General features: G+C 72.7%; 3 protein-coding genes across 5 annotated transcripts; all 3 read right to left on the bottom strand.

Annotated features, from left to right (window-relative positions):
• Positions 1-3: 3 nt before the first annotated feature.
• Positions 4-6,364, bottom strand: APBB1 (amyloid beta precursor protein binding family B member 1; the record flags this gene model as incomplete). The annotated part of the gene is made up of 13 exons (XM_082304668.1): positions 4-647; positions 724-900; positions 987-1,102; positions 1,233-1,316; positions 1,539-1,623; positions 2,007-2,121; positions 2,977-3,104; positions 3,185-3,322; positions 3,663-3,699; positions 3,867-3,952; positions 4,032-4,088; positions 4,168-4,358; positions 5,743-6,364. 13 exons carry the CDS (start codon positions 6,362-6,364, stop codon positions 480-482), a joined length of 2,004 nt encoding a protein of 667 aa, XP_082160794.1. The 3' UTR covers positions 4-479.
• Positions 6,365-10,312: 3,948 nt separating this feature from the next.
• HPX (hemopexin) lies at positions 10,313-14,392 on the bottom strand (the record flags this gene model as incomplete). Its single annotated transcript, XM_082304950.1, has 10 exons — positions 10,313-10,539; positions 10,619-10,763; positions 11,152-11,282; positions 11,524-11,631; positions 11,885-12,097; positions 12,319-12,472; positions 12,816-12,970; positions 13,626-13,706; positions 13,850-13,920; positions 14,148-14,392. 10 exons carry the CDS (start codon positions 14,390-14,392, stop codon positions 10,313-10,315), a joined length of 1,530 nt encoding a protein of 509 aa, XP_082161076.1.
• A 2,809-nt stretch (positions 14,393-17,201) lies between these two features.
• TRIM3 (tripartite motif containing 3) lies at positions 17,202-25,436 on the bottom strand. Of its 3 annotated transcripts, none has more exons than XM_082304378.1 (11): positions 25,063-25,436; positions 22,118-22,355; positions 21,680-21,831; positions 21,416-21,596; positions 20,352-21,075; positions 19,968-20,071; positions 19,727-19,894; positions 19,475-19,655; positions 18,736-18,806; positions 18,452-18,592; positions 17,202-17,604 (listed from the first exon to the last, which is right to left on the bottom strand). In XM_082304378.1, exons 1-11 carry the CDS (start codon positions 25,191-25,193, stop codon positions 17,452-17,454), a joined length of 2,244 nt encoding a protein of 747 aa, XP_082160504.1. In that variant the 5' UTR covers positions 25,194-25,436; the 3' UTR covers positions 17,202-17,451. The 3 variants fall into 3 exon arrangements, with proteins under 3 accessions (XP_082160504.1, XP_082160505.1, XP_082160506.1); XM_082304379.1 differs by having other exon boundaries at positions 19,487-19,655; XM_082304380.1 differs by having other exon boundaries at positions 20,352-21,000.
• Positions 25,437-27,982: the final 2,546 nt, after the last annotated feature.

Genomic DNA, 27,982 nt, shown 5'->3' with positions numbered 1-27,982 from the left:
GTTTATTAATTATTTAGTACGACACAGATCTTTGTTACAGCAGGCGTGGCAGCTCCAGAGCCGGCAGCCCCGGGGAGCCCCACACCGCAGGTTAGACTGCATGCATCAGGGCAGGGTGGGCCCCGTGCCCCCGCCGCGCCGGCACCATCATCCCCGCAGGGCGGCGGGGGGCTCGCCCCGGCGCGTGGGGCAGGACCCCCGACCCGCCGCCCTGGAGCACGGCCGGAGGGAGCGGAGCCACGGCGGGGCACCGCGCTCGGCGCGCACCCCCAGCACAGGCACGTGCCCCACGGCACCTCGCACGCAGCTCCGTGCGCGGGGACGCTCGCACACACACACGCACGCCCCCCCGGCGCGGGCTCGCGCTCCGCTGGCGCCCTGCGCGTCCCCAGCGCTGCTGCCCCCTCCATCCCGTCCCCCCGTCCTGTCCCAGGGGTGGCGGGTGGGGAAGGGGTCTCGGTCACTCCCCCTGTCCTGGCTCACGGCGTCTGGGCCCCGAGGCGCTTGGGCTTCAGGCTGCCCAGCAGGGTCTGCACGCCCCTGCGGACGGAGGAGCCCACCCGGCGGGCCACCGAGTCGGCGGGTGGTGCGGGCAGGCAGGAGCTGGAGGCCTGGGGCCGAGCGTCCAGGCACTTCTGGTAGCGCAGCTGGGGAGAGCGGGGTCAGCGGCCGGGCCGGGGAGGGGGCTGCGGGGATGGGGAGGGGGCCGCGGGGGACACTCACCATGCAGGCGGCCTGCAGCGCCTCGCTCAGCCCCGCGGCGTTGGGCTCGCACCAGACCATGTGGCAGCGGAAGGCGCCCGGGGCGCTGGCCATGATGAAGGCGAAGGAGCGCACGTCCCGGCCCACCCCCATGAAGGACAGGAACCGCACGCGGCACTCGCACAGCACCACCTCCGTCTGCGGGACGCGGCCAGGGGTCACCGCTGCCCCTGCCACGCCACCGGGACGGGGACAGCAACAGGGAACCGCGGGGCCGGACCCACCTGCTCGTGGGTGATGGTGAGCGTGGCGGGCGCCACGTTGACCACGATGGGGGTCCAGTGCTCCTTGCTGCCAGTGGCCAGTGCCGCCTCCAGTGCCGCATTGATGACGTCCATGCCTGGGGATGGGCAGGGGGCTCAGGGGTGCCCCGCGGGGGGCAGGGGTGCCTGCCCATGGCAGCCCTACGGGGTGTGAGTGCCCCTGGCCGCCCCCAGCACCGCCCAGCGCGGCCCGAGCCCCGCGCTCACCCACGGGCTTGGCGACGGGCACGCAGCCCAGGTAGAACACCGGGAACTTCTGCACCACCTCGCTCTTGGGCGCCGGGAACTCCACTGCGGCACAGGACAGGGTCAGCCCCGCGCCAACGCCACCGCACCGCGTCACCCACACTTGGCCCCCCGCCACCGCTGCATCCCAACACCCGGCCCCCACCCCAACCATCGCCCAACACCCAGCCGTCCCCCAACAGCCGTCCCTGCCCCCCCAGCACCCCCCCAGCACACACAGCCCCCGGACACGGCAGGCTCTCCCCAGGTCTGCCCCCTGAGCCGTACCCTGGAAGGGGATCTCCACCAGCCTGGAGGAGTCCACGGAGAGACCGTTAGCCAGCGCCCGGGCGCTTCGCCGCTCTGCCATGATCTGGGGAGAGCACGGGGGCACCAGCCCCCCCGGCCGTCATGCCACAGCCCCCAGCCCCTGCTCCCCACGCAGGGCCACGGCACCCCACCAGCTGGCTGCTCCCTGGGGACAGCAGGGTGAGGAGGGTCTCACTGGGAACAGACCTCGGAGCTGGGGGGGAGGCTGAGGGGCGCTCACCTAGGGCCGGGGGGGGTCTGGAGGGGCTCACTGGGAGCAGACCTGGGGCTGGGGGGGCCATGGGGGGCTCACCTGGGGCTGGGGGGGGTGTCACTTGGGAGCAGACCTCATGCAGGCTGGGGCTGGAGGCAGTGGAAAGGCTCACCTGGGGCCGAAGGGGGCTGGGGGCTGCTCACCTGGGGCCGAAGGGGGCTCGGGGGGCTCACCTGGGAGCAGACCTCGTGCAGGCTGGTGGCAATGTTCTTGGCGGGGCTCTCGCAGCGGAAGACGTGGCACTTGAGCATCTGCGTCAGCTGGTCCCGGGCCACATAGGCGAAGTCCCTGCGGGGAGGGGCTGCACTCAGGACCCCCCCCCCGGCCACCCCAGCTGCCCTGAGCTCCCCACCACCCCACCCTGAGTGCCTCCACCACCAGCCCAGCAAGGGATGGGACTGGGAGGACTGGCGCGGGACTGGGCCGCCATACCTCTCCCTGCATCCCCGGTCAGCGCAGCAGGAGAGAGCCAGAGAGCGGAGTTAGTGGGGCCGGGGCACACGCGTCCCCCATGATCCCCACCACGTGGGTCACCCCACACCCGCATGGGGCCATGCCTGACCCATGAGACCCCCCCGCCCTGGCACCACTCTGGGGGCTCAGCCTCGGGACCCCGCATGGCCCTGCACCATGGGTACACGGGACCCCACAGCCCCACGCCCCGCGTGCACTCCAAACCCTGCACCCTCCTGCACCCACATGCATGGGCCCCACACCCTGTGTGCAGCCAGATCCTGCCCAGCCCCACAACCCACACGCACGGGACCCCCGCAGCCCCATGCCCCGCCTGCGCCCCAATCCCTGCACACCCCTGCACCCCATGTGCACGGGACCCCTCAGCCCTGCGCTCTGCAAGCACCCGGATCCCCGCGCATCCCGGCAGGCACCAGACAGCCCCATCCCCAGAACCCGCAGGTGCAGGGACTCACCCCGCGCCCACCCCCTGCACACACAGACCCTGCGTAGCGCCTGTGCCCGCCTGCGCGGCACTCCCCGTGTGGCCCCATCCCGCACCTGTGGGACCTCACGCAGCCCCCGTGGGGTCCCATACAGCCCCCCCGCCCCGCGGATCCCCGCTCACCCCCAACCCGCATGCCCGGGCACCCAGCACGTCCCCGGACCCCCTGACCCCGCGCCCCCCACCTGCCGCTGTCACGCCCCACGCCCCAGACGCGGATGCTGGCCACGGGCTGCGCGTGCAGCAGGGCCTGATCCTGCGGGTCCACCAGCTTCAGCGTCTGGCTCTCCAGCAGCAACAGCATCGCCCGGCCCTGGGGGGGGACCGAGTCAGGGGGGGCCCAGGGGCCATGCTGGGAGCCGGTGTGCAGGGCAGGGGCGCGGGGGCACTCACCTCACCCCAGGTGCCGGGGGGGCCGCGCTGGTGCAGGGAGAGCTGGCGGATGCAGTTGTTGACGGCGATGCTGCTCCTGCCTGGCGCCAGCTCGTCCTCGCTCATCTCCACCCAGCCCAGCGAGCGCACGGCGAAGCGCTGCAGGGCACGGCGTGGGGCAGGCATGGCGTAGGGCAGGCACGGCCCCGCTGTGGGGACCCCGGCCAGCCGCCCACTCCTGCGTGCCCCAATCCAGGGCAGACCCTGCGGCGGGGGCACCGCGCGCCCCGGACCCGGCTGAGCCCCCTCCCATGGCGGTGCCAGGGCTGGGGCACAACCCCGGGGCGGGGGTCCCAGCCACCCCCCGGCAGCGGGGCAGCCCCCAGGCCCCGCATGGGCAGCAGCAGCAGCAGGGAAGGGGCCAGCCGAGTCGGTGGGGGCTCCGCGGCGTGGGGGGGGTCTGGGCCATGTACCCGCCGCCCCGGGACCCCAGGCCTACCTTGGAGCCCGGCTTGTCCTCCTCGGCCAGGGCCGCGCTGCAAGAGCAAGGGGGCCGTCAGTGGCTGCTGCCTCCCGGCACCGGCGGGGAGACCCCGGCCCCCCACCCCCAGCTCAGGGCCCAGCTCCGGCCCCGCAGGCCCCCTCCCGCCGCCCATCCCGGGGGTCCCACCTCCCCGCGGGGCCCAGGCGCAGCCCCACGCACCCCATGCCCGGCGAGGCCAGGCCCGGTGACGGCGGCTCCGCATCCTGCGCTCCGGGCTCCTCATCCGCCTCCTCCGCCGCGGGGTCCTGGGGAGGGACGCGGGGGCTGGCAGGGGCCGGGCGCCGCGGGGTGCTGCCCCCCCGGCCGCCCACCGCCCCCTCTCACCTTCCAGAAGTCCCCCTCGCCGAAGCGCTCAGCCGGGGCGAAGCCCGTCCAGGCGAGCTGCGGGGAGAGCAGGGGCGGCTCAGGGCGCGCGCCACGGGGCAGCCCCGCGGCCCCGGGGTCCCCAGGCCGGACTCACCGGCGGCTCCTCGGAGGGGGTGCTGCCCGGGGAGCCGGGGGCCGAGCCGCGGGCCAGCCCCGAGGGGGGCTCCCACTGCGTGGTGCCGGTGGGGATGTGCCAGTAGTAGGTGCCCGAGGTGTCCTGCACCCGCATCCATCCCGCAGGCAGGTCCGAATCCGTCTCGAAGGAGTTGCGGGTCCAGAAGGAATCTGGGGGAGCAGGGGCCGGTCAGGGCGGCCCAGGCAGGGCACGGCCCCGCGGAGCCCAGCGAGGCGGGGACCCCCAGGGAGGGCTCTGGGCCCCCCATCGCCGGGGGGGGGGGGCCCGCGGCCAGGCCGGGCCCGGGACCCCCCGCTGCCGTGAGGCGGGGGCCCCGCCTCGCCGTGAGGAGGGGGGACCCCAGCCAGGCCCCGCGGGGCCGGGGGTCCCAGGGCCCGGCGGGACACGGCCCCACCGAGCCCCCGGGCGCGTCTGCGGCGGGGCCACGGCCGGGTCCCTGCCGCCGCCGGGACCCCCCCGCGCCCCCAGCCCCCCCCGGCGGGCGCGGGGCCCCGGCCCGGTCCCGGTCCCGGTCCCGGCCCCGCTCCCCGCGGCAGCGCTCACCTGCGGCCGGGCCGGACCGGGCGTTTCCCCGGCAACCGCTGACGGCAGCGCCGGGGCCGGCGGGATGCGGCAGCGGGGCCGGGCGGGGCGGGGGCGGCGGGGAGCGGGCGGCCGGAGCGGGGCCGCGGTGCCGGGGGGCCCGGGGCGGGGGTGACACCGGCAGGCGGGGGGACGGGGGGCTGGGGACGCAGGGAGAGCGCCGGGGGCACAGGGGGTGCTGGGGGGCACAGGGGGGTGCCAGGGCACACAGCAGGGCCGGGGGGCACGGAGGTGCTGGGGGGACGCTGGGGCTGCACCCGCAGAGAGGGGCGGTGGGCGCCAGCACAGCAGGGACCGCGCAACCAGCAAGAGCGCGGAGGGGAGACGGCCCAGGGAGGGCACAACATGGGTGGGGGGCACGCAGCAGGGTGCCGCGGAGCCTGCAGGGGCTGGGGGGGGCAAGAACGGCATCCAGCAGGGATGGGGGGAGCACAGGCAGCGATGGGGGTCTGGGGGGCAGTGGGAGCACAGCCAGGGACGGGAGGGGGAGGAAGGTGTGGGGCTGACAGGACCAGGCTGGGCATGGCGGGATGGGGGCAGGCGGGGACAGCGGGGGGACAGGCAGGGGCTGCCATGGGGCAGGCAGAGCTGGCAGGGGCTGCCATGGGGCAGGCAGGGGCCACCTATGGTTGTCAGGGGAAGCCATGGGGCAGCCATGGGGGAATCGGGGCAGTCATGGGGCAGGCAGGAGCACCGTGGGGCAGGCAGAGCAGGCAGGGACAGCCATGGGGCAGGCAGGGGCCACCACCGGGCGGTCACGAGACACCGTGGGGAAACCAGGGGCAGGCGCAGGACGGGCAGGAGCGGCTGCGGGGCAGGCAAGGGCCACAGTGGGACAGGCAGAGCAGGCAGCGACAGCCACGGGGCAGGCGGGGGCCGCCATGGGGCAGTCAGGGGTCACCGTGGGGCAGCCGTGGGACCGCGGTGGGGCCGGTGCCCTCGGGTGCCCACCTGCGTCGTCGGGCGAGCTGCCGGCGGGGCTGCCCTGGCTGAGCGTGGCCCAGCTGGAGTCCTCGTCGCTGGCGGTGCCGCTGCGCACCCCGAAGAGCAGGCTGGCGCTGCGGCCGTGCTCGCGGGGCGCCCGCTCCCCGCTCTGCTCCGACTCGGCCGTCATGGGGTCGCTCTGCACCGGCGTCGAGTCCCCGTCGCCCTCCTCCTCCTCCTCCTCCTCGTCCTCCTCCTCGTCCTCCTCCTCCTCGGCGCCCCGCAGGTCGATGAGCAGGGGCAGGGCCCCCCCGCCGGCGTTGCGGGCGTTGCGGGCCGAGACCTCCAGCTCCTCGGGGGGGGGGCCCAGCTCGTTGCGGTTCTGGTCCCGCTCGGCCGCCCGCCGCAGCTGGTTCTGCCCGTCCTTCACCCACTTGGCGTTGGCCGGCTCCTCGCCGGCCGGGGCGGGCGGCCCCCCGCCGCCCCGCAGCTCCGTGCCGCCATAGAGCGGGGCGCCCTGCGGGGAGCCGGGGCGGCCCTTGGGGCGCAGCGGCTGCCCGGGCGCGGGGGGGCCGCGCAGCCCCAGGCTCAGCCCCAGGCAGCTGTTGTCGTTGGCCAGGTCGCTCCGCTTGCTCAGGGACCCCGACATGGCCGGGCCGGGAGCCCCCCGGACGAGCCCCGGCGGCGGCGGGAGGCTCCTACAGCCCGCGGGGCGCCGGCACCTCCGCGTCCATCGGGCCTGCGGGCGGGGGCAGCGGGCAGCCGCGGCCGGAGCCCCCCCGGGCCGGAGCCCCCCCGGGCCGGGCCGCGGCCGAGCCCCCGGGGACCCCGCGCCCGCGCCGCCCCCCGCCGCGGGACCCCCCCGGCTCCAGCCCCCCGCCCCCGGCCGCCCCCAAAGCCCGGCCCCGCCCCCCCCCCCCCCCGCTGCCCGCGGCGCCCCCGGCCCGGCCGCCCCGCACCGAGAGACCCCCCCGGCCCGGGGAAGCGGCCCGGCCCCGCCGGTACCTGCGGCGGCTCCGCGGGCGGGGGGCGGGGGGGGGGCTCCGCTTCCGCTTCCGCTTCCGAGGGCGGGGCGGGGACAGCGCCCCACCCCCACCCGCACCGGTACCGGCACCGGTACCGGCAGTGACAGCGCCAGTGACACCGGTACCGGCAGCGACAGCGGCACTGACACCGGCACCGACCGGCACCGCCACCGGTACCAGCAGTGACACCGGTACCGGCAGTGACAACAGCACTGGCAGCGACAGCGGTACCGCCACTGACAGCGGCACCAGCAGTGACAGCGGTACCGGCACTGACAGCAGCACTGGTACCGGCGGTGACAGTGGTACCAGCAGTGACAGCGGCACCGGCACTGACAGAGGCACTGGCACTGGGACCGACCGGCACCGCCACCGGTACCAGCAGTGACACCGGTACCGGCAGTGACAGCGGCACCGGCACTGACAGCAGCAGCGGCAGGGATCCATCCGCATGGCACAGCACGGCCCAGGATAGCACGGCACAGTACGGCACGGCACAGTATGGCACGGTACAGTACGGTACAGCACAGTATGGCATGGTATGGCACGGCACGGCACGGTATGGCATGGTATGGTGGGTATGGAACAGCACAGCACGGTATGGTATGGCATGGTATGGCATGGTACAGTACGGCATGGCACAGTACGGCATGGTATGGCACAGCACAGTACGGCACAGCACGGTATGGTACAGTATGGTATGGCACAGTACAGTATGGTATGGTATGGTATGGCACAGCACGGTATGGTACAGTATGGTATGGCACAGTACAGTATGGTATGGTATGGCACAGCATGGTATGGTACAGTATGGTATGGCACAGTACAGTATGGTATGGTATGGCACAGCATGGTATGGCACAGTACAGTACGGCACGGCACAGTATGGCACAGTACGGTACGGCACGGCACGGTATGGCATGGTACGGCACAGCATGGCACAGTATGGCACGGCACGGTACGGTACGTGTGGCACGGCACAGCATGGCACAGTACGGTACGGCACGGCACGGGACAGCAGGGAGCACAGTGGAGCAGGACAGCACGGCAGGGCCCAGAAGGGTGTGGTACCTAACGGCACGGCCCGGCACGGCACGGTGTGGCACGGCACGGCATGGCACAGACAGTGGGGAGCAGCCCAGAGCAGCGCCTGACGGTGCAGAGCAGCCTGGCACAGCCCCGCATGGCACTGTCCCGTCTGGCACGGCACAGCGTGGCACGGCACAGCATGGCACAGCACGGCACAGTGTGGCACGGCACGGCACCATCCCATCTGGCACAGTACAGCATGGCGCAGCTCAGCAGAGCACAGTATGGCACAGTGTGGCACGGCACAGCACCGAGGGGCAGGGTACGGCCCAGAAGGGTGCAGCACGGCACAGCTTGGCACGCGTGGAGCAGCACAGAGCCAGACAGTGCAAAGCAGGGGGACACAGTGCCAGGCGGTAGTGCACGGTACGTCACGGTGTACCATACAGTATGGGGATGCATGGCACAGAATGGCACAGAACAGCATGGCACTGGATGGGACATGTGTGCAGCATGGCCTTGAACAGCACCAGCAGCGGAGCAGAGCCCAGGGCAGCGGTGGGGCACAGAAGGGATTGGTACGGCACGGCATGGGGGGACACAGGGCGCTGGTATGGTATGGTATGGCACAGCATGGCAGGGGATGGCACACGAGGCGCTGGTACGGCAACGCACAGCACGGCACAGCACGGGGGACACACAGGGTGCTGGTACGGCACAGCACGGCATGGCACAGGGGACACACAGGGTGCTGGCACGGCACGGCACAGCACGGCACGGCATGGGGGGCACGCATGGTGCTGGTACGGCACGGCAGGGGATGGCACACGGGGCGCTGGTACGACACAGCACAGCACGGCATGGCACGGGGGGCACACAGGGTGCTGGTACGGCACAGCACGGCATGGCACAGGGGACACACAGGGTGCTGGCACGGCACGGCAGGGGATGGCACACGGGGCGCTGGTACGACACAGCACAGCACGGCATGGCACTGGGGACACACAGGGTGCTGGTATGGCACGGCACAGCACGGCATGGGGGGCACACAGGGTGCTGGTACGGCACAGCATGGCATGGCACAGCACAGGGGGGCCACAGAGGGAGCTGGTACGGCACAGCATGGCATGGCACGGCATGGGGGGCACACAGGGTGCTGGTACGGCATGGTATGGCATGGGGGGCACACAGGGCGCTGCTACAGCACAGCGCGGCATGGTGGGGCACTGCAGGAGCAGGGTGGGCTGGGAGGGAACCGCAACATCGGTCACTGACTGGTGATGCTGGCGGCACCTATGGGGTCCCTCTGGTCCAGCCCCACTACCCCTGGAGCCGGTGGCCCAGGACCGTGTCCAGCCCCTGGGGACGGCGACCCCACCACCGCCCTGGGCAGCCTGTGCCGGTGTCACCCCCACAGTGACGAGTGTCCCCTGGTGCTTGGCGGGACCCCCCTGTGTGCCAGTTGGTGCCCATGGCCCTGGCGCTGGCACCACCAGGGAGAGCCCGGCTCCTCCTGCAGCTGCTCCAGCCAGCGCTGATGCCTGTGGATGGGAGCCCCCTGCCAGCTCCTCTCCAGCTCGGGTCCCCCCCGGCCCCAGGGACGCCCTAGCCCCCGCAGCATCTCACGGCCTCGGCTGGGCTCTGCCTAGCGCATCCCTGGCTCCCACTGGGGATCCCGGCGCTGGACCCAGCACCCCAGGGGTGCCCTCCCAAGCGCCAGGCAGGACAGCATGGCATGGCACAGCACGGCACAGGGCTGTGGCACGGCACGGCTCAGCCCAGCACACCAGCATGGCTCCAGGCAGGACGGGACAGCACAGAGCAGCACAGCGTGGCACAGCACAGGTGGTGCGGGTTGGTACGGTATGGTACGGTGCAGCATGGCACGATGTGGCACAGTGCAGCACGGCACGGTGTGGCACAGAGCAACAGGACAGGGTGCCGTGTGGGACGGTGTGGCAGGGCACGGCACAGCACAGCATGGTACGGTACGGCACGGCACAGCATGGCACGACACAGTGCCGTGGGGTGCGGCACAGCACGGCACAGCACGCTGTACTGTGGCGCGTTACAGGACGACATGTTTCAGTCGGCAAGGTATGGTGTGGCTCAGCACCAGGCGGTGCTGTGTGGCACAGCACAGCATGGTTCAGCCCAGTTCAGCCCAGTACAGCCCAGCGCAGCCTGGCACAGCCTTGGACTGCCTCCTGGTACCACATCCCCTGGTGTCCCCTACCGGGACACCCCCGCAAGGCCCTGGGCACCTGCACCCGCTGGGTCTTGCCCTGCTGTCCCTGCCGCACCCGGCCAGGGTGGCACAGGCATGGGGACAGGCATGGAGACAGGGACAGCACCATGCCACCCTGCAGCCACTGCGACCCGGCTGCACCGGCCCCACCACCCCCCCAGCACCCCCAGACAGAGCAGGGGGGATCTCGGGGTCTCCCTGGATTTTATTGCATCCCAGGCACAGGCAGGCTGGGGCCAGCAGAGTCCCGCTGCCAGCAGCACCGCAGGGGCCCGGGCAGTGGCACCGGCCCTGGTCACTGGTGGCAGTGGAAGAAGTGGGTGGCGATGCTCTGGGCGGGGGCAGGCTTTTGGGCCCCCAGCAGCTGGGCCACGCTGGGGTACTGGTAGTAGCTGGGGCCGTGGAAGAGGAAGACGCCGTCGTCGGTGCACATGGCGCCATCCACGTGGTCGTGGGGCAGAGGCACCGGCTCGCCCGCGCGCCGTGGCGTCTGTGTCAGGTCCACCAGCCGAACGCGGTCCCCTGCCAGCACAGCACCCATCAGCCCCGCGCCCTGGCAGAGACCCCAGCACCGGAGGGTCCCAGGGCGCCGGCTGCCCACCTGTGATGAGGTAGAGGTGTGCGGAGCCAGGGCAGGTGAAGGCAGCATCGGCGCTGGGGACCCCCAGCTCCTCCTGCAGCGCCCGCGGGTACCCCAGCACCCGCCGGTGGCCTTGCTCCGAGAGGAAGATGGAGACCTGGGAGCCCTGGGGAGAGCAGAGGGTGGGGGCCGCGGGTGGGCAAGGGTGGGCAGAGACGGGCGTGGGGTGGGCAGGGACAGGGTGGGCTGGGGGCAAGGGCAGCGCGGCCCTGGGGGCACTGCAGTGTCCTGCGCCACTGCGTCCCCAGGCTGCCCCAGGGAGGGCTGGCGTCCCCGAGGTGCCCTGGTCCCGGGGGGTGACATCCCCCAGCAGCCCCGGGGCCAGGTTCGAGGTGCCTGAGCTGCCCGGTCTCAGGCGCGGGGCTGGGGGGGTCTCGCCAGTGGCCGGTGGGGCGGCGAACCGGGGCTGGGGGCAGGACCCACAGGGGACGGGAATCACAGGGGCAGGGGATGGGGATAGGGACAGGGGATGGGGCAGCCCCGTGGGGTCAGACCTGTATCAGGTAGGTGCGTCCGTCCCAGGCGAAGGCGGCGTCCACCTCTCCCTCCAGCCCCGGCCACGTCTGTCCCAGGGGCCACGCGTGGTGCCCGTCCTGCCGCGAGTCCAGGCGGAAGGACAGACCCCCTGCAGGCTGCGTCAGCGGCCCTGCCCCACAGACCCTGCCCCACAGCACAGCCACAACCACAGCCCCCACCCCACAGCCCCACAGCGCAGCCGGCTCCACACTCCGTGGCCCTACGGAGTGGCTGGGACCACAGTCCTCCACCCCACGGCCCCCAGCGCTGCCATGGTCATGGCCTCCCACAGCCCCCAGCGGTGCCATGGGCACAGCGTCCCCCAGCCCCAGCCCCCCGCCATCCCTCACCGCGGAAGGCGTAGATGCGTCCGGTGTCGTCGGAGAGGAGGGCCTGGAAGGGCATCTCGCTGCAGCGGTCACCGGCGTCCCCCCACGAGGAGTTGCCCTGCCTGTGCCCTGGTGGCAGCGGCAGCGCTGGCAGTGAGGCCAGGGTGCTGCGGGCAGGGGCAGGCAGCACGGGACGGGCAGCAGGGGCCAAACCCCAGCGCAGCCTGGGGCGGGGGTCCAGGGTCCCTCTGCCGCTCTGGGGCTGGGTGCCCAGGCACCTGGGCCCCGTGGGAGGGAGTCCCCAGGGTAGGTTCCCCCCGGTGGGTCCCCAGGAGGGTCCCCAGGGTGGATGTGGGTCCCCGGCGGGTGGCCGGGTGCTCACCTCGGCCCGGGCAGGGTATGAAGTAGTCTCGGAGGTCACGGGGGTACCCGGGGGGCACCTCGCCCGTGAGGGGGTTGAAGCGCTGGAACTGGGTCCCCCGCAGGCAGTAGTACCGCTCCAGCCAGCGCAGGGCGGCGCCGCAGGGGCCCAGCCCCGGCCACGTGCGCGGCTTTGTCACCCGCAGCTCCAGGTCAAAGGAGTACACCGTGTCCCCTGCAACGGCACCGCTGGCACCGCTGGCAGCACCTGAGCCCCACACCCTCCACAGCCCCTCCGTGCCCCATGGCAGCCCCTCCGCCCACCGACCACTGCCACCCCACGGCACCACCCCGCTGCAGCTCCCTCCCTGCCCCACGGCAGCCCCTCTGCACCCCACGGCAGCCCCCCTGGCCGTCACCCTCCTGCCTCCCGCCCCAACCCCGGGCCCCGCTCACCCTTGAAGAAGAGGATGGTCTCGCCTCCGCACTCCTTGGGGTGGCACTCGACGGCAGCATCCACCCCCCCGGGAACCCCTGGGAACTCGTCCGCCATGCGCCGCGGGAAGCCGGGACGCAGCTGCCCCCCGGCATAGGCCCAGACCTGCTCGCCCTGCAGGCACCCCACAGGCTGAGACCCACGGGCACCGCTCCGGGGACCCCCCTGGGGCCAGACCGGGGGGGAGACCCCCAGGAGAGGAGCCCCCCCAGGACAGGACCCCCAGACCCAACCTGCAGGCCAGGATCCCTGGGCCTGTCCCTCCCGGCAGCCTCGAGAACCCGCCCCATGCGTCAGCCCCACGGACTCACTGGGGGTCCAGGCAGAGGGGGAGCCCCCCAGCCCCCAGCAGCCCGCCTGGCCGCCCAGCCCGGGACCCCCACCTGCTGCCACTGTCCCCCACCCGATGCCCCGTGCCTGCTGCCCCCCGCCCACCACCTGCCGCCCGCAGCCGTGCCTGGAAGAGGTAGAGGCTCTGGTGCTCCTGGGGATGCTGCCGGCGGTACAGGCGCAGCGCCGCGTCAACAGGGCCCCCCAGCTCGGGCCAGGACGTGGCCAGGGGACGGGCATGGACCTGGGTCCCCCTCCGGGAACTCTCCCAGACCTCCTCGCCTGGGCAGGGGCAGCGGCTAGCCCCACGGCGGGCAGCGGGGGGGCCCACAGCACTGCCCTGCACCCTGCTCCCGCAGCCCCCGGCCCTGGGGTGCCCCACAGCCCCCCTGCCCCACCGCCCCCCACCGCCCGTCATTGTCCCCCAGGGCCACTCCACGTTCATCCAGACCCCATTTCCCACCCCCCAGGCTTCCCATTGCGATCTGCCCCCATGGACCCCATCTTCCCCCCCACTCCCTCCCATCTCCTCCAGACCCCATCCCCCCCCATCCCATTGCCCCCCCCCGACCTCCCAGTGCCAGGCTGGTCCCCCATTTCCCACGGACCCACCCCTCCTGGACCCATGTCCCTCCCTAGTCCCCCCAGCCCCACAAACTCATTCCCCTGCCCCCCTATATCCCATTTCCCCGTGCCCCCATGCCAGACCCCATCTCCCACCATTTCCCCCAGACCCCATTTTCCTCCAAAGCCCCATGCCCCTGAGCCCTGTGCCCCCAGCCCTGTGCCCCCAGCCCTGTGCCCCAGCCCTGTGCCCCCAGCCCTTTGCCCCCAGCCCTGTGCCCCCAGCCCTGTGCCCCATGCCTGTGCCCCCAGCCCTTTGCCCCCATCCCTGTGCCCCAGCCCTGTGCCCCCAGCCCTGTGCCCCCAGCCCCACCTCTGAAGAAGAGCATGGTGCCATTCTCGCTGAGTGTGATGGCGTCGAAGCCGCCCTCGTCCGCACAGAGCTCAGCCAGGTCTGGGGAGGGGTCAGGATGGCGCAGACCCCAGAGACAACCCCCCCGCATCCCACCCACTGCCCCACACCGCCTGCCGCACCCCACACCCCCCTTATGCCCCACACGCGACTCTGCCCTCCTCCCCCATCCCCTGGGCTCTCACCAGTGTCGTTGCTGGGGGGCTCAGCCCCATGGGGGTGACCTCCTCCAGCTGCCTCCGGTTTGCCGTGGGTCCTGGGGACAGGCAGCACCGTGGGCTCGCGGTGCAGCCCCCCCAAACAGCCCCGTACGTGCCCCACATCGGCAAGCGGCCCCCCGCCCCACATATCCCCCCGCCCCATACAGCCCTCCGCAGCCCCAATACCCCCCTTGCCCCACTCCCCAGCTGCTCCACGTCCCCCCCAGCCCCCTGCCCCACACCCCTGCCCAGGGCCCCACATGCCCCCCGCCACCCCACTCACAGGGGGTAGGTGCACCCCAGGGCCAGGGCCCAGGCCAGGCAGAGGGCGGCTGTCAGGACCCCCATGGTGCGGCTGGGGCTCCTGGCGGCCCCGGCCCTATATGGGGCTGGAGGGGCTGTTGCACAACTGCCCTGCCCCACTGCTCGACTCGCCCCGCCCCGCACACCCTCGTCGGGGCGGGGGGGCAGGGGGGGACACGACGCGGGCACAGGGCAGCGCATGGGGGGCAGGACCCCCCCCGTCATCGCCCCCCAGCAGCGGGGGCAGCACAGGGAGCCGTGGTGGGGGTCAGGGGGACTGGACTCACACCCCGTGGGGGGACGGCAGGGCTTCGGCCCCTGGCACAGAGGGGCTGGGGACAGGGGTCAGACCCTGACGTGGCAGGAACGGGGGTGAGGGTCTGACGCCAATGGGGCTCAGTCCCCCACATGGGGGTTCAGCCCCCAGCGAGGCTCAGCCCCTGGCATGGCAGGACCGGGGGGGGGGGGGGGTCCAGACCCTGGTGGGGCTCAGCACCTGACATGGCAGGGACAGGGGTGAGGGTCTTACTCCAACAGGGCCCAGACCCTCCTGGGGCTCAGACCTGAACACAGCAGGGCTGGGGACAGGGTTCAGACCCCAACATGGCAGGGATGAGGGTGAGGGTCCGACTCATGGGGCTCAGCCCTTGACAGGGCTCAGCCCCCAACATGGTGGGTCTGGGGAGGGGGGTTCAGCCCCTGGCGGGACTCAGACCCCAACATGGCAGGGACAGGGGTGAGGGTCCAGCTCCAATGGGGCTCAGCCTCTCATGGGGCTCAGCTGACGACATGGCAGGGCTGGGGCCCGGGATCCGTCCCCAAGGGGGCATGCACAGAGGTGAGAGTCCAGCCCCAGTGGGGTCAGATCCTGACAAGGCTCAGCCCCCAACATGGGGGTTCAGTCCCCAACGTGGCCGAGCTGGGGAGGGGGGTTTAGACCCTGGTGGGGCTCAGCCCCCGAAGCAGTGGGGCTGCGGAGGGGGGTCCCCCCCAGCGGGGTGCCTGGGGGCCAGGGGTGCAGCGGGCAGGGCCTGGCACCATCCCAGCCCCTTCCCAGAAGGCCCCCGCCAGCCCAGTGCTGGCCTTGGCCCCACTGCTCCTGTTTGCTCTGGCCACCAGCCCTGCGGGCAGGGACAGGCAGTGACGGGCAGGGACGGGCAGTGACGGGCAGGGTCAGGCAGGGACGGGCAGCCAGCCTGGCTCCGTGCCCAGGGCAGCGGGCAACACCAGCTGGGGGGTCAGAGTGCTGCCCCGGGGGTAGGGGGCACGGCCATACGTGGGGTGCGCAGCCCCCAGTTCGGTCACACCAACCCCAGGCACCGCTGCAGGCGTGGGGAGGAGCGGCTGGGAGCTGCCCGGCGGGAAAGGGCCTGGGGTGCTGGTCGACAGCCGCTGGACATGAGCCAGCAGGGTGCCCAGGTGGCCAAGAGGGCCAGTGGCACCCTGGCTTGTATCAGGACTGGTGTGGCCAGCAGGAGCAGGGCAGGGATGGTCCCCCTGTGCTGGGCACTGGTGAGGCCGCCCCTCGAATGCTGTGCTCAGCGCTGGGCCCCGCACCCCAAGGCGGCCATGGAGGGGCTGGAGCGTGGCCAGAGCAGGGCAGCGAGGCTGGGGCAGGGGCTGGAGCACAAGGCTGGGGAGGAGCGGCTGGGGGAGCTGGGGGGGCTCAGCCTGGAGAAGAGGAGGCTGAGGGGAGCCCTCCTCGCTCTCTGCAAGGGCCTGAAAGGAGGCTGGAGCCGGGGGGGTCGGTCTCTGCTCCCCAGGAACAAGCGATGGGACGAGAGGGAACGGCCTCAAGCTGCGCCAGGGCAGGGTTGGGTTGGGTGTGGGGAAAAACTTCTTCCCCCAAAGGGCTGCCAGGCCCTGGCCCAGGCTGCCCAGGGCAGGGGTGCAGTCACAGCCCCTGGAAGCGTTCACAAACCGTGTGGATGTGGTGCTTAGGGACAGGGTTCAGAGGTGGCCCTGGCAGGTAGGGTAACGGTTGGACTCGGTGATCCCAGAGGTCCTCTCCAACCTTAACGATTCCGTGACTCCGTGCTACGTGCCCCATAGGCTGGGGGGGCAGCCCCTGTGTGGGGGCAAACCTCCCGTGGGAAGGGGGGCACCCCCCGCGGGGTGCACGTCCTGCGGGTGCGGAGCCCCGTGGGGAGGGTGAGCACAGACCCCACCACTCCCGGAGCCAGTACAGACCAGTCCGACCCAGTCCCTGCTCCCAGTACGGACCAGTATGACCCCGTCCCTGTGCCACGGGTCAGCGCGGGCGGCAGGCTGTGCCAGGCAGGCACCCAGCAGTGCTGGGGAGCTCTGGGCGCTGCGCCCGTCCCCGCTCTGCCTGGCGCTGCCCGTGTCTGCCGTGGGCTGGGGGTCCCACCACGGCATGGGGTTCCCCCACAGCATTAGGGTCCCAGCACAGCCCGGGGGTCCCACTGCCCCGTGGTGTGCCCGGGGGTCTCCAGGAGCACGTCAGCAGCACCCAGCCCGGCTCAGCCCCCACCTCCCCTGGTGCCAGTGCCAGGCCCCTGCCCACCACCCCCAGCCCCCAGGACAGGGGCTCCCACCACCGCACCCAGCGAGGCTTCGCCCCAGGGACCCCCGGTGAAGGTGGTGCCATGGCTGAGACGTGGATCCACGGGGTGGGAGCTGCCCCTGCTCCCACCGTCCCCACCGTCTCCCCGCCCCGTGGGGCTGGCAGTGCCGGGGACAGGGTACTTCCAGAATATTTTATTTTGTACATACAGTTTGTCAGCGTGCGGCAGCAGCCCCACACGGCCCCGCCATGGGGCAGGCAGGCACGCGCGGTCGCCCCACGGCCAGGGCTCGAGCCAGGGGAGCAGGGCCGGCGGAGGGCAGCCCCTGTGGGGCGCGGGGCTGCGGGACCAGCCGCCCCACAGCCGCCCCGCACCCCCGAGCAGCGCACGCAGCCCCCAGCCCTGCCCGGCAGCTCCCCGCGCCCCACACTCCCCATTGCCCCCAGGCGCCCCGGGGACCCGCAGCAGGGGCAGTGGGGCTGCTGGCCCTGCCGCGGGGCAGGAGGAGGGGCACGACCACGGCCCCCCAGGCAGCCCCCGCCCCAGCCAGACCCGTCCTCGCCCCCGCTCTGGGCCCGGCCACCCCCCGGGATAAAGTGCACGTGAAGGCCAGGGCAGCGCGTGGGGGGCAGCGATGGCTGTGGGGCAGCCGTCGCTCGGGGCACCCCGCTGCGGACGCTCTCCCAGAGGGCCCGCGGGCACCGTCCTGGCGCGGCACTGGAAGCGTCCCCGTCCCCATCCCCGTCCCCGTGGCGGCTACTGCAGGTAGCGATAGGCCTTGAAGCAATGGTTGCCGGAGTCGGCCACCACCACGTGTCCGTCGGAGGTGAGGGCCAGGCCCTGCGGCCCGTACAGGGGGTCGGCAGCCGTGTTGATGTAGGAGAGGAAGGAGCCCGAGCTGTCGAAGACCTGCAGGGAGGGGCAGAGACACGCTGTCCCCAGTGTCCCTGCTGCCGCTGCTCCCCAGGCACCCCACCACCCCGGGGGGACCCCCTGCCCTATGGCCCTCGGCATGCCGGGACCTTGTCCCCGCTCTGCTGAGCCCCCCGGCCCCACGTGTGGTTCAGCGCTTGCACCACAAGCCCCGTCCCCTGCCTGCAGCCCTCTGTCCGCACCCGGGCTGCCTGCGGGACCTGCTCCCTGCAGCAGGATGGGGATGGGGACGGGATGGGGACAGGGACAGGACAGGGATGGGATGGGGATGGGGACGGGATGGGAATGGGGTGGGGACAGGGAGAGGATAGGATGGGATGGGGACAGGATGGGGACAGGGATGGGATGGGGACGGGGACAGGGACAGGACAGGGATGGGATGGGGACGGGATGGGGACAGGGACAGGACAGGGATGGGGACAGGGGTGGGATGGGGATGGGGACAGGGACAGGACAGGGATGGGATGGGGACGGGATGGGGACAGGGACAGGACAGGGATGGGATGGGGATGGGGAGAGGATAGGGATGGGACGGGGATGGGATGGGGACAGGGATGGGATGGGGACGGGGACAGGGACAGGACAGGGATGGGATGGGATGGCGATAGGGATGGGGACAGGGATGGGATGGGGAAGGGGACAGGGATGGGATGGGGAAAGGGACAGGGATGGGATGGGGACAGGGATGGGACAGGGATAGGATGGGGAGGATGGGGAGGGCACGGTGCTGGCCCAGCGCCCCCCAGGGCCAGGGCAGCACGGGGGGCAGAGGGGCTCCGTGGGCTGCAGGGTAAGTGCAGGGCTGCGGTGCCGGTGCCGGTACCTGGATGCGGCTGTTTCCCCAGTCGGCCACGATGATGTTGCCGTTGGCGTCGACGGCCACCCCCGTGGGGGCATTGAACTGCCCGTTCCCCTCCCCGTGAGACCCGAACTTGAAGAGGAACTCGCCGTCTGCGTTGTACACCTGCAGACAGCGGGTCACCGCGGGCTGTCCCGGCGCACGGCACCGGCGCCAGGGGGGACAGCCCTGGGCAGCGCCGGGGCCTGGGGACGGCACGGAGCCAGGGACGCCGGCGGCCACCCAGCGCCTGCTGCGGCGGCACTCACCTTCACCGAGTGGTTGTGGAAGTCAGTCACCACGATCTCGTTCTTGTTGTTGACTGCCACGAAGTGCGGCCCTGGGGAGGGGAGGGGGCTCAGCTCCAGGACAGGGACAGGGGGCTCAGCCCAGGATGGGGATGGGGGGCCCGGCCTGGCACAGCGCCAGTGCCGCAGGGACAGAGGGATGCCCCTCGGTCCCATGCCAGGGAGAGGGCGGCCCGGCCCCGGTGCCCGGTTAGTGGTGTTAGTGCCGCGTGAGCAGCCGGTGAGGCCAGCACAAGGGCGTTAGCACAGGCGGTGCCCGGACCCCCACAGCCAGAGGGGGCACCCGGCCCTGCGGCAGGACCAGCGCTGAGGACGGACCGAGACCCCAGAGCCCCAGCCCATGGGCACAGAGCCCACTGCCAGAACCCAGAACCACAACCAAGAGCCCAGAACCAGAACCTGGAACACAGAACCTAGAACCAGAGCCCAGAACCAAAACCCGAGCCCAGAACGCAGAGCCAGAACCTAGACCCAAAACCTAGAACCAGAACCCAGAGCCCCAGCCTAGAACCCAGAACTAGAACCAGAGGCCAGAACCCAAACCCAGAGCCCCAGCCCAGCCCCAGATGTCCCAGTGCTGGCTGGGTGCCAGCCACCATTGGCAAGGCGTGCGGTACTCACCGGCCCGGCCCGGCCCCGGCGCAGCGGGAAGCCAAAGGCATGCAGTAAGGAAGAGGGGACTTGCCAGTCGGTGTATTACCATCGAGTGTACCTGCAAACTGCCGCTCAGCTGTGCCGCGGCTCCCAAACTTGGTGACGAGCTTGCCATTGGACTGGAAGATGAAGACGCAGCAGGCCTTGTTGTCCACCACGATGATGTGGCCGTTGCGGTCCACGGCGACGCCCTTGGGGCCCATCAGCCGCCCAGCCCCGATCTTGGTCTGCGGCCGGGAAGGGACGTCAGGGCCGGGTGGGGAGCGGCAGCCCCCCCGCCCAGTCGCTGCCCCCTCACCTTGAACTTGCCCTCGGGGGAGAAGATGCTGACCCAGCGGTTGTCGTAGTCCGCAATGATGATGTCCCCATTCATGTCCACAGTGACGCCGGTCGGGCGCTGGAGCTGGCCGGGGGAGCGGCCCCGCACCCCGAACCGCAGCCGGAACTGCCCCTCGTTGGAGAACACCTGGGGGGGCAGTGGAGGGGGGTCAGGCAGGCAGGGGGGCGGGCTGGGGCCGGGGAGGGGGTCACGGTCCTACCTGCACGCACTGGTTATTGCTGTCGGCCACCACAATGCGGCCGCTGCTGGAGGTGGAGATGCCCTGGAGGTTGGTGAACTCTCCCTTCTCCCGGCCACGGCTCCCTGTGGTGGAGAGGGGGTGGTCGGGGGGGGCCTGTCCACCCCGGGGAGCCCCAGGGAGCCCGGAGGAGCCCCCACCTCCTCAGGGAGCCCCCATCTGCCCCAGGGAGTCCCAGGGAGCCCCCACCACCCCAGGGAGCCCCTGTCTGCCCCAGGGAGCCCCGAGGAGCCTCCAGCACCCTGAGGAGGCCCCACCACCCCGGGGAGCCCCAGGGAGCCCGCACCGCCCCAGGGAGCCCCCACCACCCCAGGGAGCCCCTTCCACCCCATCCTGGTCACTCACCCACGCGGAAGATGAGCTCGTCCTCAATGGGGTTCTCCTTCTTCTTGCCACTGCTGTACATGCTGGAGGGGCGCCGGACGGCCTTCTGCCGAATGTGCCCGCTGCTGGGCGACTTGACGCGGCGCTTGACGTCGTCGGGAGATGGGGGCACGTCGGAGGCCTTGACGGCACGGACGCGGAAGGGGCTGCCACGGATGGGCTGCCCGTAGAGCAGGATGGAGAGAAGGAAGTCTCCCTCGGCACGGGGAGTGTAGAGCAGCTCATAGGTGCCATTCTTGTTGTCCTGCACCTCCGCCTCGGCTGTGCCGCCGTCCGGCGCCGTCACCTGGAAGCGCAGGCTGGCACTGCCACTGCGCACCAGCTCCCCATCCTTGTCCTTGGTGGTGACGCTGAGCGAGGAGGGCTGCCCCACCACAGCGTGCCGCAAGCCCTCGCCCGTGGCCACCGTCTTGTGGGCTGTGGCGCTGGTGGTGATCAGCACGCCCAGGTTGAGGATGGACTTGCGGACGCCCTCGGTCTCCACCACGTAGTCGAGCTGGGCGTTCTCGTGGGGGTGCTCGGGGAACTCCTGGCTGGCCAGCTCGCTCAGCCGCTCGCTCATCTGCTTCTTCACCAGCAGCACCTCGGTGGCGGTGCCGTGGTGCAGCGCCTGCTCGGTGAAGGCGCAGCTGCTGAGGATGCTCTCCTGGCCCTGGCGCAGGGCGTCCAGCTGCGCCTGCAGCACCTGCCGGGATGGGGCAGGTCACCCTCACCGCCAGGCCGGGACCCCCGCCAGCACCCGGACCCCAGCACAGCTCCGGCTGCCCCCACGGCACGGTGCCTGGAGCCCGGCTGCCTGCACTGGCAGGGCTGGCCGGCACTGTTGGTACCGCCGGGGCACGTTCACCCTTTTCAGGAAGAGCCAGGCAGGGCAGCAGGCAGGCACAGGGGAGGGACGCCAGCGCAGGGGCATGGCGGCAAGGGGGCACGGCGGCACAGGGGCACGGCAGTGTGGAGAACGATGGTGTGGGGCACAGTGGCATGGTGGTGTGGGGGCACGGCGTTGCAGGGCACGGGGGTGCTACCTTCTGCTTGGCCCCGCAGGTGGCCTCCAGGTCCCGCACTAGCAGCCCCTTGCGCTGCCGCAGCGCCGTCTCCAGCTCCTCGAAGGTGCTGCCGATCTCCGACACCGCCTCGTTCTTGCGCTCCACCAGCTGCTGGCTGATCTCCGACACCAGCCCGATGGCCGCCGCCAGCTGCGGGAGCCTGCGGAGGAGCCGGCGCTGGGCACGGGGCAGGCACCACCGGAGGAGACCCCCAGCAGAGCCCCAGCCCCCCTCTCCCCATACCTGCTCCTGACGGCGTCCAGCTGCTGCTGCAGGGCCGCCTTGTGCTGCTCCACCACGTCGCGCAGCGGCACGGTGATGTGCTCCCGGTGCTCCCCCTCCGTGCACTCGCGGCACATGGCCGTCTCGCACGGCTCACAGTAAAACTCCATCACCTGCGCATGGGCACTCAGGGCTGCCCGTGACGGCCCCCCAGCCCCGTGGGCTCCCCCAGCCCCCTGCAGTCACCCCAGACCCCCCACAGCCCCTCCCCAGCCCCTGCAGCCCCCCTGGACCCTCCCCGGACCCACCCCAGCCCCTGCAGCCCCCCTGGACCCCTGCAGTCACCCCAGACCCCCGCAGCCCCTCCAGACCCCTGCAGCCCCACAGACCCTGTAGCCCCTCCAGCGCCCGCAGCCCCTCCCCAGCCCCCCCGGACCCCTGCCCGCCGAGGCGACCCACCTTGCCCTCGTGGTTGGGGCAGGAGAGGGGCTGGCCGGTGACGGCGCTGACGGGGTCCAGGCCGCGGCCGGGGTGGGGGCCGCAGCTCTCGGGGTCCCGCTGCAGCACCTCCATCAGGTTGGTGATGAAGAAGTTGTTCTGCAGGGCGGCGACGCCGCGCTCGGGCAGGATGGAGGTCTGGCGGCAGACGGGGCAGGAGAGGGTCAGGCTCTGGGGCGGGATATAGTTCTGGAGACACCTGGGGCGAACGGGGACAACCAGAGGGTCAGGACCCGCGCGCAGTGGGGCGGCGGGGGGCAGGGGGACGGACAGGAGGGGCCGGGGTGTGCAGGACAGGAGCACAGAAGTGGGGCTGGAGGGGCGGGCAAACAGCAGGACAGACAGACAGACAGACAGGAGGCACCGGGGTGTGCGGGACAGCAGCAGAGGGATGGGGCTGGAGGGACGGGCAGATGGCAGGATGGACGGACAGGAGGGTTGCACCACGGCACACTGGGGTGCCTGGGGCAGGAGCGAGGAATAGGGCTGGCAGGGCAGACAGACAACAGGACAGACAGACAGGAGGGATCAGGGTGCGTGGGCCAGGAGCAGAGGGCTGGGGCTGGAGGAGCAGACAGACAACAAGATGAATGGACAGACAGGAGGGCTGCACTGTGGCACATTGGGGTGCACGGGGCAAGAGCAGAGGGATGGGGCTGGCAGGACAGACAGAGAGCGGGACAGACGGACAGGAGGGATCAGGATGCATGAGCCAGGAGCAGAGGGACAAGGCTGGCAGGGCAGACAGACAACAGGACAGATGGACAGGAGGGCCGCACATCAGGGTGCAAGGGGCAGAGGGATGGGGCTGGAGGAGCAGACAGAGCGGGACGGACAGACGGACAGGAGGGCTACACTGCTGCACACTGGGGTGCAGGAGCGAGGGCGGGGGCCGGAGGAGCAGACAGACGGCAGGACAGATGGACAGGAGGGCCGCGCCGCGGTGCCCGTGAGGAGCCACCGCCAGAGCCCGGAGAGGTGGACAGACAGATGGACAGGAGGGGAGAGGCCGGGCGGGGCCGGGATGGGGAAGGGGCGGGGGGGGTCTCTGGGGGCACAGAGAGAGCAGACATCAGTACAGTGCCCACCGCTGCCGACCGCGGCCGCAGCCCCCAGCCCCAGCCCGGCCCCAGCCCCAGCCCCCCATGCCCCCGCGCCGGTGGGCGCCAGCGCCGGATCAGCCCCGGCTGCCGCAGGCCGGGGGGGGGAGCAGGGTGGGCGGCAGCGGGCAGCTCGGGGGCAGCGGGGTCCCGGCCCCCAGGCGGGCAGGCGTGCTGGGGGAAGGCGGCCGGGGGGTGCAGGGGGTCCCAGCTCCCACCCCCGGGGCGCAGGGGGCTCGGCCCCAGCTCTCACTGGGGAGGGGCGGGGGGCTCAGGGGTGCCCTGGGGCCCCGATCACCACCAGCAGCGGGGGGGCAGAGGGGGGCTCCGGCTGCCCCACAGCGGGTGCCGGGGAACGCGCGGGGAGGGCGGCCCCGCTACCGCTGCGGGTTTGGGGGGTGCAGTGGGGCGCAGTGCTGTACAGCGGGGAGGCAGCAGGGCGCAGCAGGGGTGCAGTGTGAGTGCAACAAGGTGCAGCAGGGACGCAGGGGGCAGGGCGGGGATGCCGTGGGGATGCAGTGGGGATGCAGCGGGGCCCAGGGGCACAGCAGGGATGCCATGCAGGTGCAGTGCCGTGCTTTGTGGGTGCAGCGGGGGTGCAGCGGGGATGCAGTGCAGTGCTGTGTGCGTGCAGCGGGGATGCAGCGGGGATGCCATGGGGATGCAGTGCAGCTCTGTGTGGGTGCAGTGGGGATGCAGTTGGGGGTGCAGGGGGGATGCAGTTGGGGGTGCAGGGGGGATGCAGCGGGGATGCAGCGCAGTGCTGTGTGGTGCAGCAGGGATGCAGTGCAGTGCTGTGTGGGTACAGTGGGGATGCAGCTGGGGTGCAAGGGGAATGCAGGGGTGGTGGAGGGGGGCCCATGGGCACAGCAGGGATGCCATGCAGGTGCAGTGCAGTGCTGTGTGGGTGCAGTGGGGATGCAGTGGGGATGCAGGTGGGATGCAGTGGGGGTGCAGTGGGGGTGCAGGTGGGATGCAGTGGGGGTGCAGTGGGGCCCAGCAGCCCCAGCTCATCTCCTGCAGGAGGTACAGGCAGGGAATGCTGGGGGGATGCGGCGAGGTGCAGCAGGGGTGCAGCGTGAATGCTGGGGGGTGCGGGGACCCCAGCTCTCCTCCTGCAGGAACTGCATGAGGGGCTGCCGGGGGGTGCAGTGGGACGCAGCGGGGGGGCACAACAGGGCCCAGAGTGCAGCAGGGGGGACCAAGCTAGGGGATGCAGTGGGATGCAGCGGGATGCAGCAAGGCACAGCGGGACATGGCGGGGCTTGGGGCACAGCGGGGATGCAGCGGGGATGCAGGGGGGGATACAGGGGGGGATACAGGGGGGGATACAGGGGCGCAGTGGGGATGCAGGGGGGGATACAGGGGGGGATACAGGGGGGCCCAGGGGCACAGTGGGGATGCAGGGGGATGCAGCGAGGCCCCAGGGCGCAGTGGGGATGCAGTGGGATGCACTTGGGATGCAGTGGGGCCCAGGGATGCAGCGGGGCCCAGGGACGCAGCGGGGCAGAGCAGGGATGCAGCGGGGACACGGTGAGGACACAGCGAGGCCCGGGGCACGGTGGGGATGCAGCAGGGATGCAGCAGGGATGCAGTCAGGATGTAGCGGTGGCCAGGGACACAGCGGGGCACAGGAGGGATGCGCTGGGGACGCAGTGGGGGTGCAGCGTGAGCTGAGGGCACAAAGGGGACGCAGCAGGGTGCAGCGGGGCCAGGGGCACAGCTGGGACGCAGCGGGGCCAGGGACACCGCAGGTTGCAGTGGGTCCAGGGGCGCAGATGGGGCGCAGTGGGGCCGGGGCCTCACCTCTCGCAGAAGGTGTGCAGGCAGGGCAGCACCTTGGGGTTGCGGTAGCGGTCGAGGCAGATGCTGCACACCAGGAACTGTTTGTCAATCTGCCGCACCACCGGGCTGGCGCTGGCCTCCCGCTTGGCCATGGCGGTGTCCCCGCAGCCCCACGGCGCTCAGCCTGGGGGCGGGGATGGTCAGCGGGGCCGGGGCAGCCCCACGGCACCCCATGACCCCCGGCCCCGCAGGATCACGCCCCGTGCCCACCCCACACGCTGGGCACAGAGGAGCGCGCCCGCCCCACAGAGGCACCCACAGCCCTCGGCCCCGCGTGCTCCGGGGTGCACGGGGGGGGTCCCCCGCTCCCGACCCTGCCCACGGTGCCTGGGTGCCCGGAGCCAGCCCCACGCCTGCCCCAGGCCTTCGCGACCCACAGCTCTGCCCCCCACCCCAGCGCCGGGCTGCGCAGCACCCTCGCCCCGTCGTGACGGACCCCGCGCAAAGGCCCTGCCTGCCCCACGGACCCCCAGCACCCCCCGCCCCACGGACCCCCAGCACCCCCAGCCCCACGGCACCCCCAGGACCCCCCGCCCCACGGCACCCACCCCTGCCCCACGGACCCCCAGCACCCCCCGCCCCACGGCGCCCACCCCCGCCCCACGGACCCCCAGCACCCCCAGCCCCACGGCACCCCCAGGACCCCCCGCCCCACGGCACCCACCCCCGCCCCACGGCCCCCCAGCACCCCCTGCCCCACGGCCCCCACGGCCCCCCCCCGCCGTGTCCCGGGCGCTCCCGGGCCGGGGCTCCCCCGCACCCCCGGGCCGGTCCCCGCCCGCCCCCCGGCCCCGGGCCCCGCTCACGGCGCTGCGGCGGCCCCGCGCTCCAGGCCGCGGCCCGGCCCCGCCCCGGCCGCCATTGTGCGGCACCGCCCGCCCCGACGGCACCGCCCCCGCGCCGGGATCGCGGCTGCGGGCGGCGGGCGGGGGGCGCCGGGGGGCGCCGGGCCGGGCCGCGGCGGGGGGGGGGACACGGGGGGCAGCGCCAGCCCCGGCCCTGGCAGCCGCGGGTCCCCGCCGTGATGCTGCGGGCACGGCCCGGTCCCACGGCCCGCCCCTCCTTGTCCCTGTCCCCCCGTCCTGTCCCTGTCCCCCCGTCCTGCCGTCCCCCCCCGTCCTGTCCCTGTGTCCCCCCTCCCTGTCCCCAGCCCCCCCCGTCTCCCTCTCCCCCCCGCCCCTGTCCTCGCCCCCCCCCCCATACCCCCCACTCGCGACGGGCCGGCGCTGCCCCCCCCCCCCCCGCCCCCCCGGACCCGATCCCACCTCCCCCCCCCCCGCCATCCCCACGCGTTGACCCCCCCACCTCTACAACCCCCATCCCCACGCGCGTGTCCCCCCCACCCCCACGCTCTCCCCACTCACCCCCCACGCAGCCCCCTCCTCGCTTCAGCCCACGCCGCGGGCCGGCAGCGGGCATCCTCGGCCCGGCCCGGCTCGGCTCGGCGCGGCAGGGACTGCGCCAGGGATGGGCAGGGAAGGCAGCTGCCAGACCGGACCGCACCACGGCGAGGCGGGAAGGGGGGGGGCACAGGCTTTTTACCCCCCCAATCTCCCACGGGATTCCCCCACACACACCCCCCCGCGGAACACCCCACTCGGGAACGGCGACGCGTCGCTCCGCGACGCGTCGCCGTTCCCGAGTGGGGTGTTCCGCGAAGGACCCCGTGGGAAACTGGGAGGGGGGGAGCGGGACTTAACCCCCCCCCAGCACGAATGGTCGGGTCCGGGCTGTGGCTCTGCAGTGGGGGGGGCTCCGGGCGCGCCTCCCCGCATCCCCGGGGTACCCGGCTGTCGCCACGGCAACCGCATCCCACCCCGGTCCCCCCCATCCCAAATTGGAAGGGGGGGGGGGGGTGTCCTGGCTGGCAGACCCCAAATTGGGATGGGGGGGTGGGGGGGGGGGCTGTGTGTTGTGTCCCCCCCACGCCGTGACGCCTCGCGTGGACGCGGCGTGCCGCAGGCGTGCACGCTCGCCCGCTTGTGCAAGGGCGCGCGTGTGCGCACGCAGGCTGTACCCGTCTGCGTGCGCCCCTGCCAGCGCAGGGGTGTGCGCGCAGGTGCGCGGGCTGCGCCCGCGCGGGTGCGTCGGTCCCCGTGTTTGCACACCCCAGCGAGCGCCTGTGCGCACGTGTGCGCGCCCTGATGCTCTCCGCTGCCCTTGGGGGACGCGGGGCGGGCGGGCAGTGCCCGGGGACCCTCGGGGTGAGCGTGCTGGGCCCTGCGCTGCCACCGCCCCCCGTCCGTGCGCCACGCACCCCGGCACACGCCCGGCACGCGCCCGGCACACGCCTGGCACGCGCTGGCTCACCTGCCCGCGGGAGCCATCCCGCCACGGCACCAGGCCCCAAGGTGGGCGGCGGGAGGGACGGAGGGGTCCGGTGGGATCTTCCAGGTGTCCCCGGCCGGGCCCCGCGCTGCTGCCGGGTGCCAGGTGCCGGAGAGGTGCCGGAAGGTGGGCGGGGACGGGCGGCAGCCAGGGACGCTGCAGGCGTGGGGGCCCCGGGGTGTGCACACACCCACGTGCAAGCGCACGAGCAGCCGTGGCGCAGGGCCGCCTGTGCGCGCCGGGGTCCCCGGGTCCCCGAGTGGGCGCTGCCCGTGGGTGGCCGGGTGCGGTGGCCCTGGGGGGGACCTGTCCCCAGCCGCACGGAGGAACCGGCCAGGCGGCATTCCCGCCGCCATCGCCATCCGGCAGGGCCATGCCGGCACGGCGCCACAGCCACGGCCACAGCTGCGGCCGAGCGGGGCCCCGGGAGGTGTCCGGGGCAAAGTCACCCCCGGCCGCCCCATCTGCCCTCCACGGCGCAGTGACGGGGGTTGCAGCGGCCGGTGACCCCTCCGTCCACAATCCTCATATCCAAGGCAGGACGTTATGGTTT

The sequence above is a fragment of the Platalea leucorodia genome (genome assembly GCF_965183815.1).
Source record: "Platalea leucorodia genome assembly, chromosome: 2".
NCBI classification, from domain to species: Eukaryota; Metazoa; Chordata; class Aves; order Pelecaniformes; family Threskiornithidae; genus Platalea; species Platalea leucorodia.
Note: the sequence above shows the minus strand (reverse complement) of the source record. Positions and strands in the feature narration are given on the sequence as shown.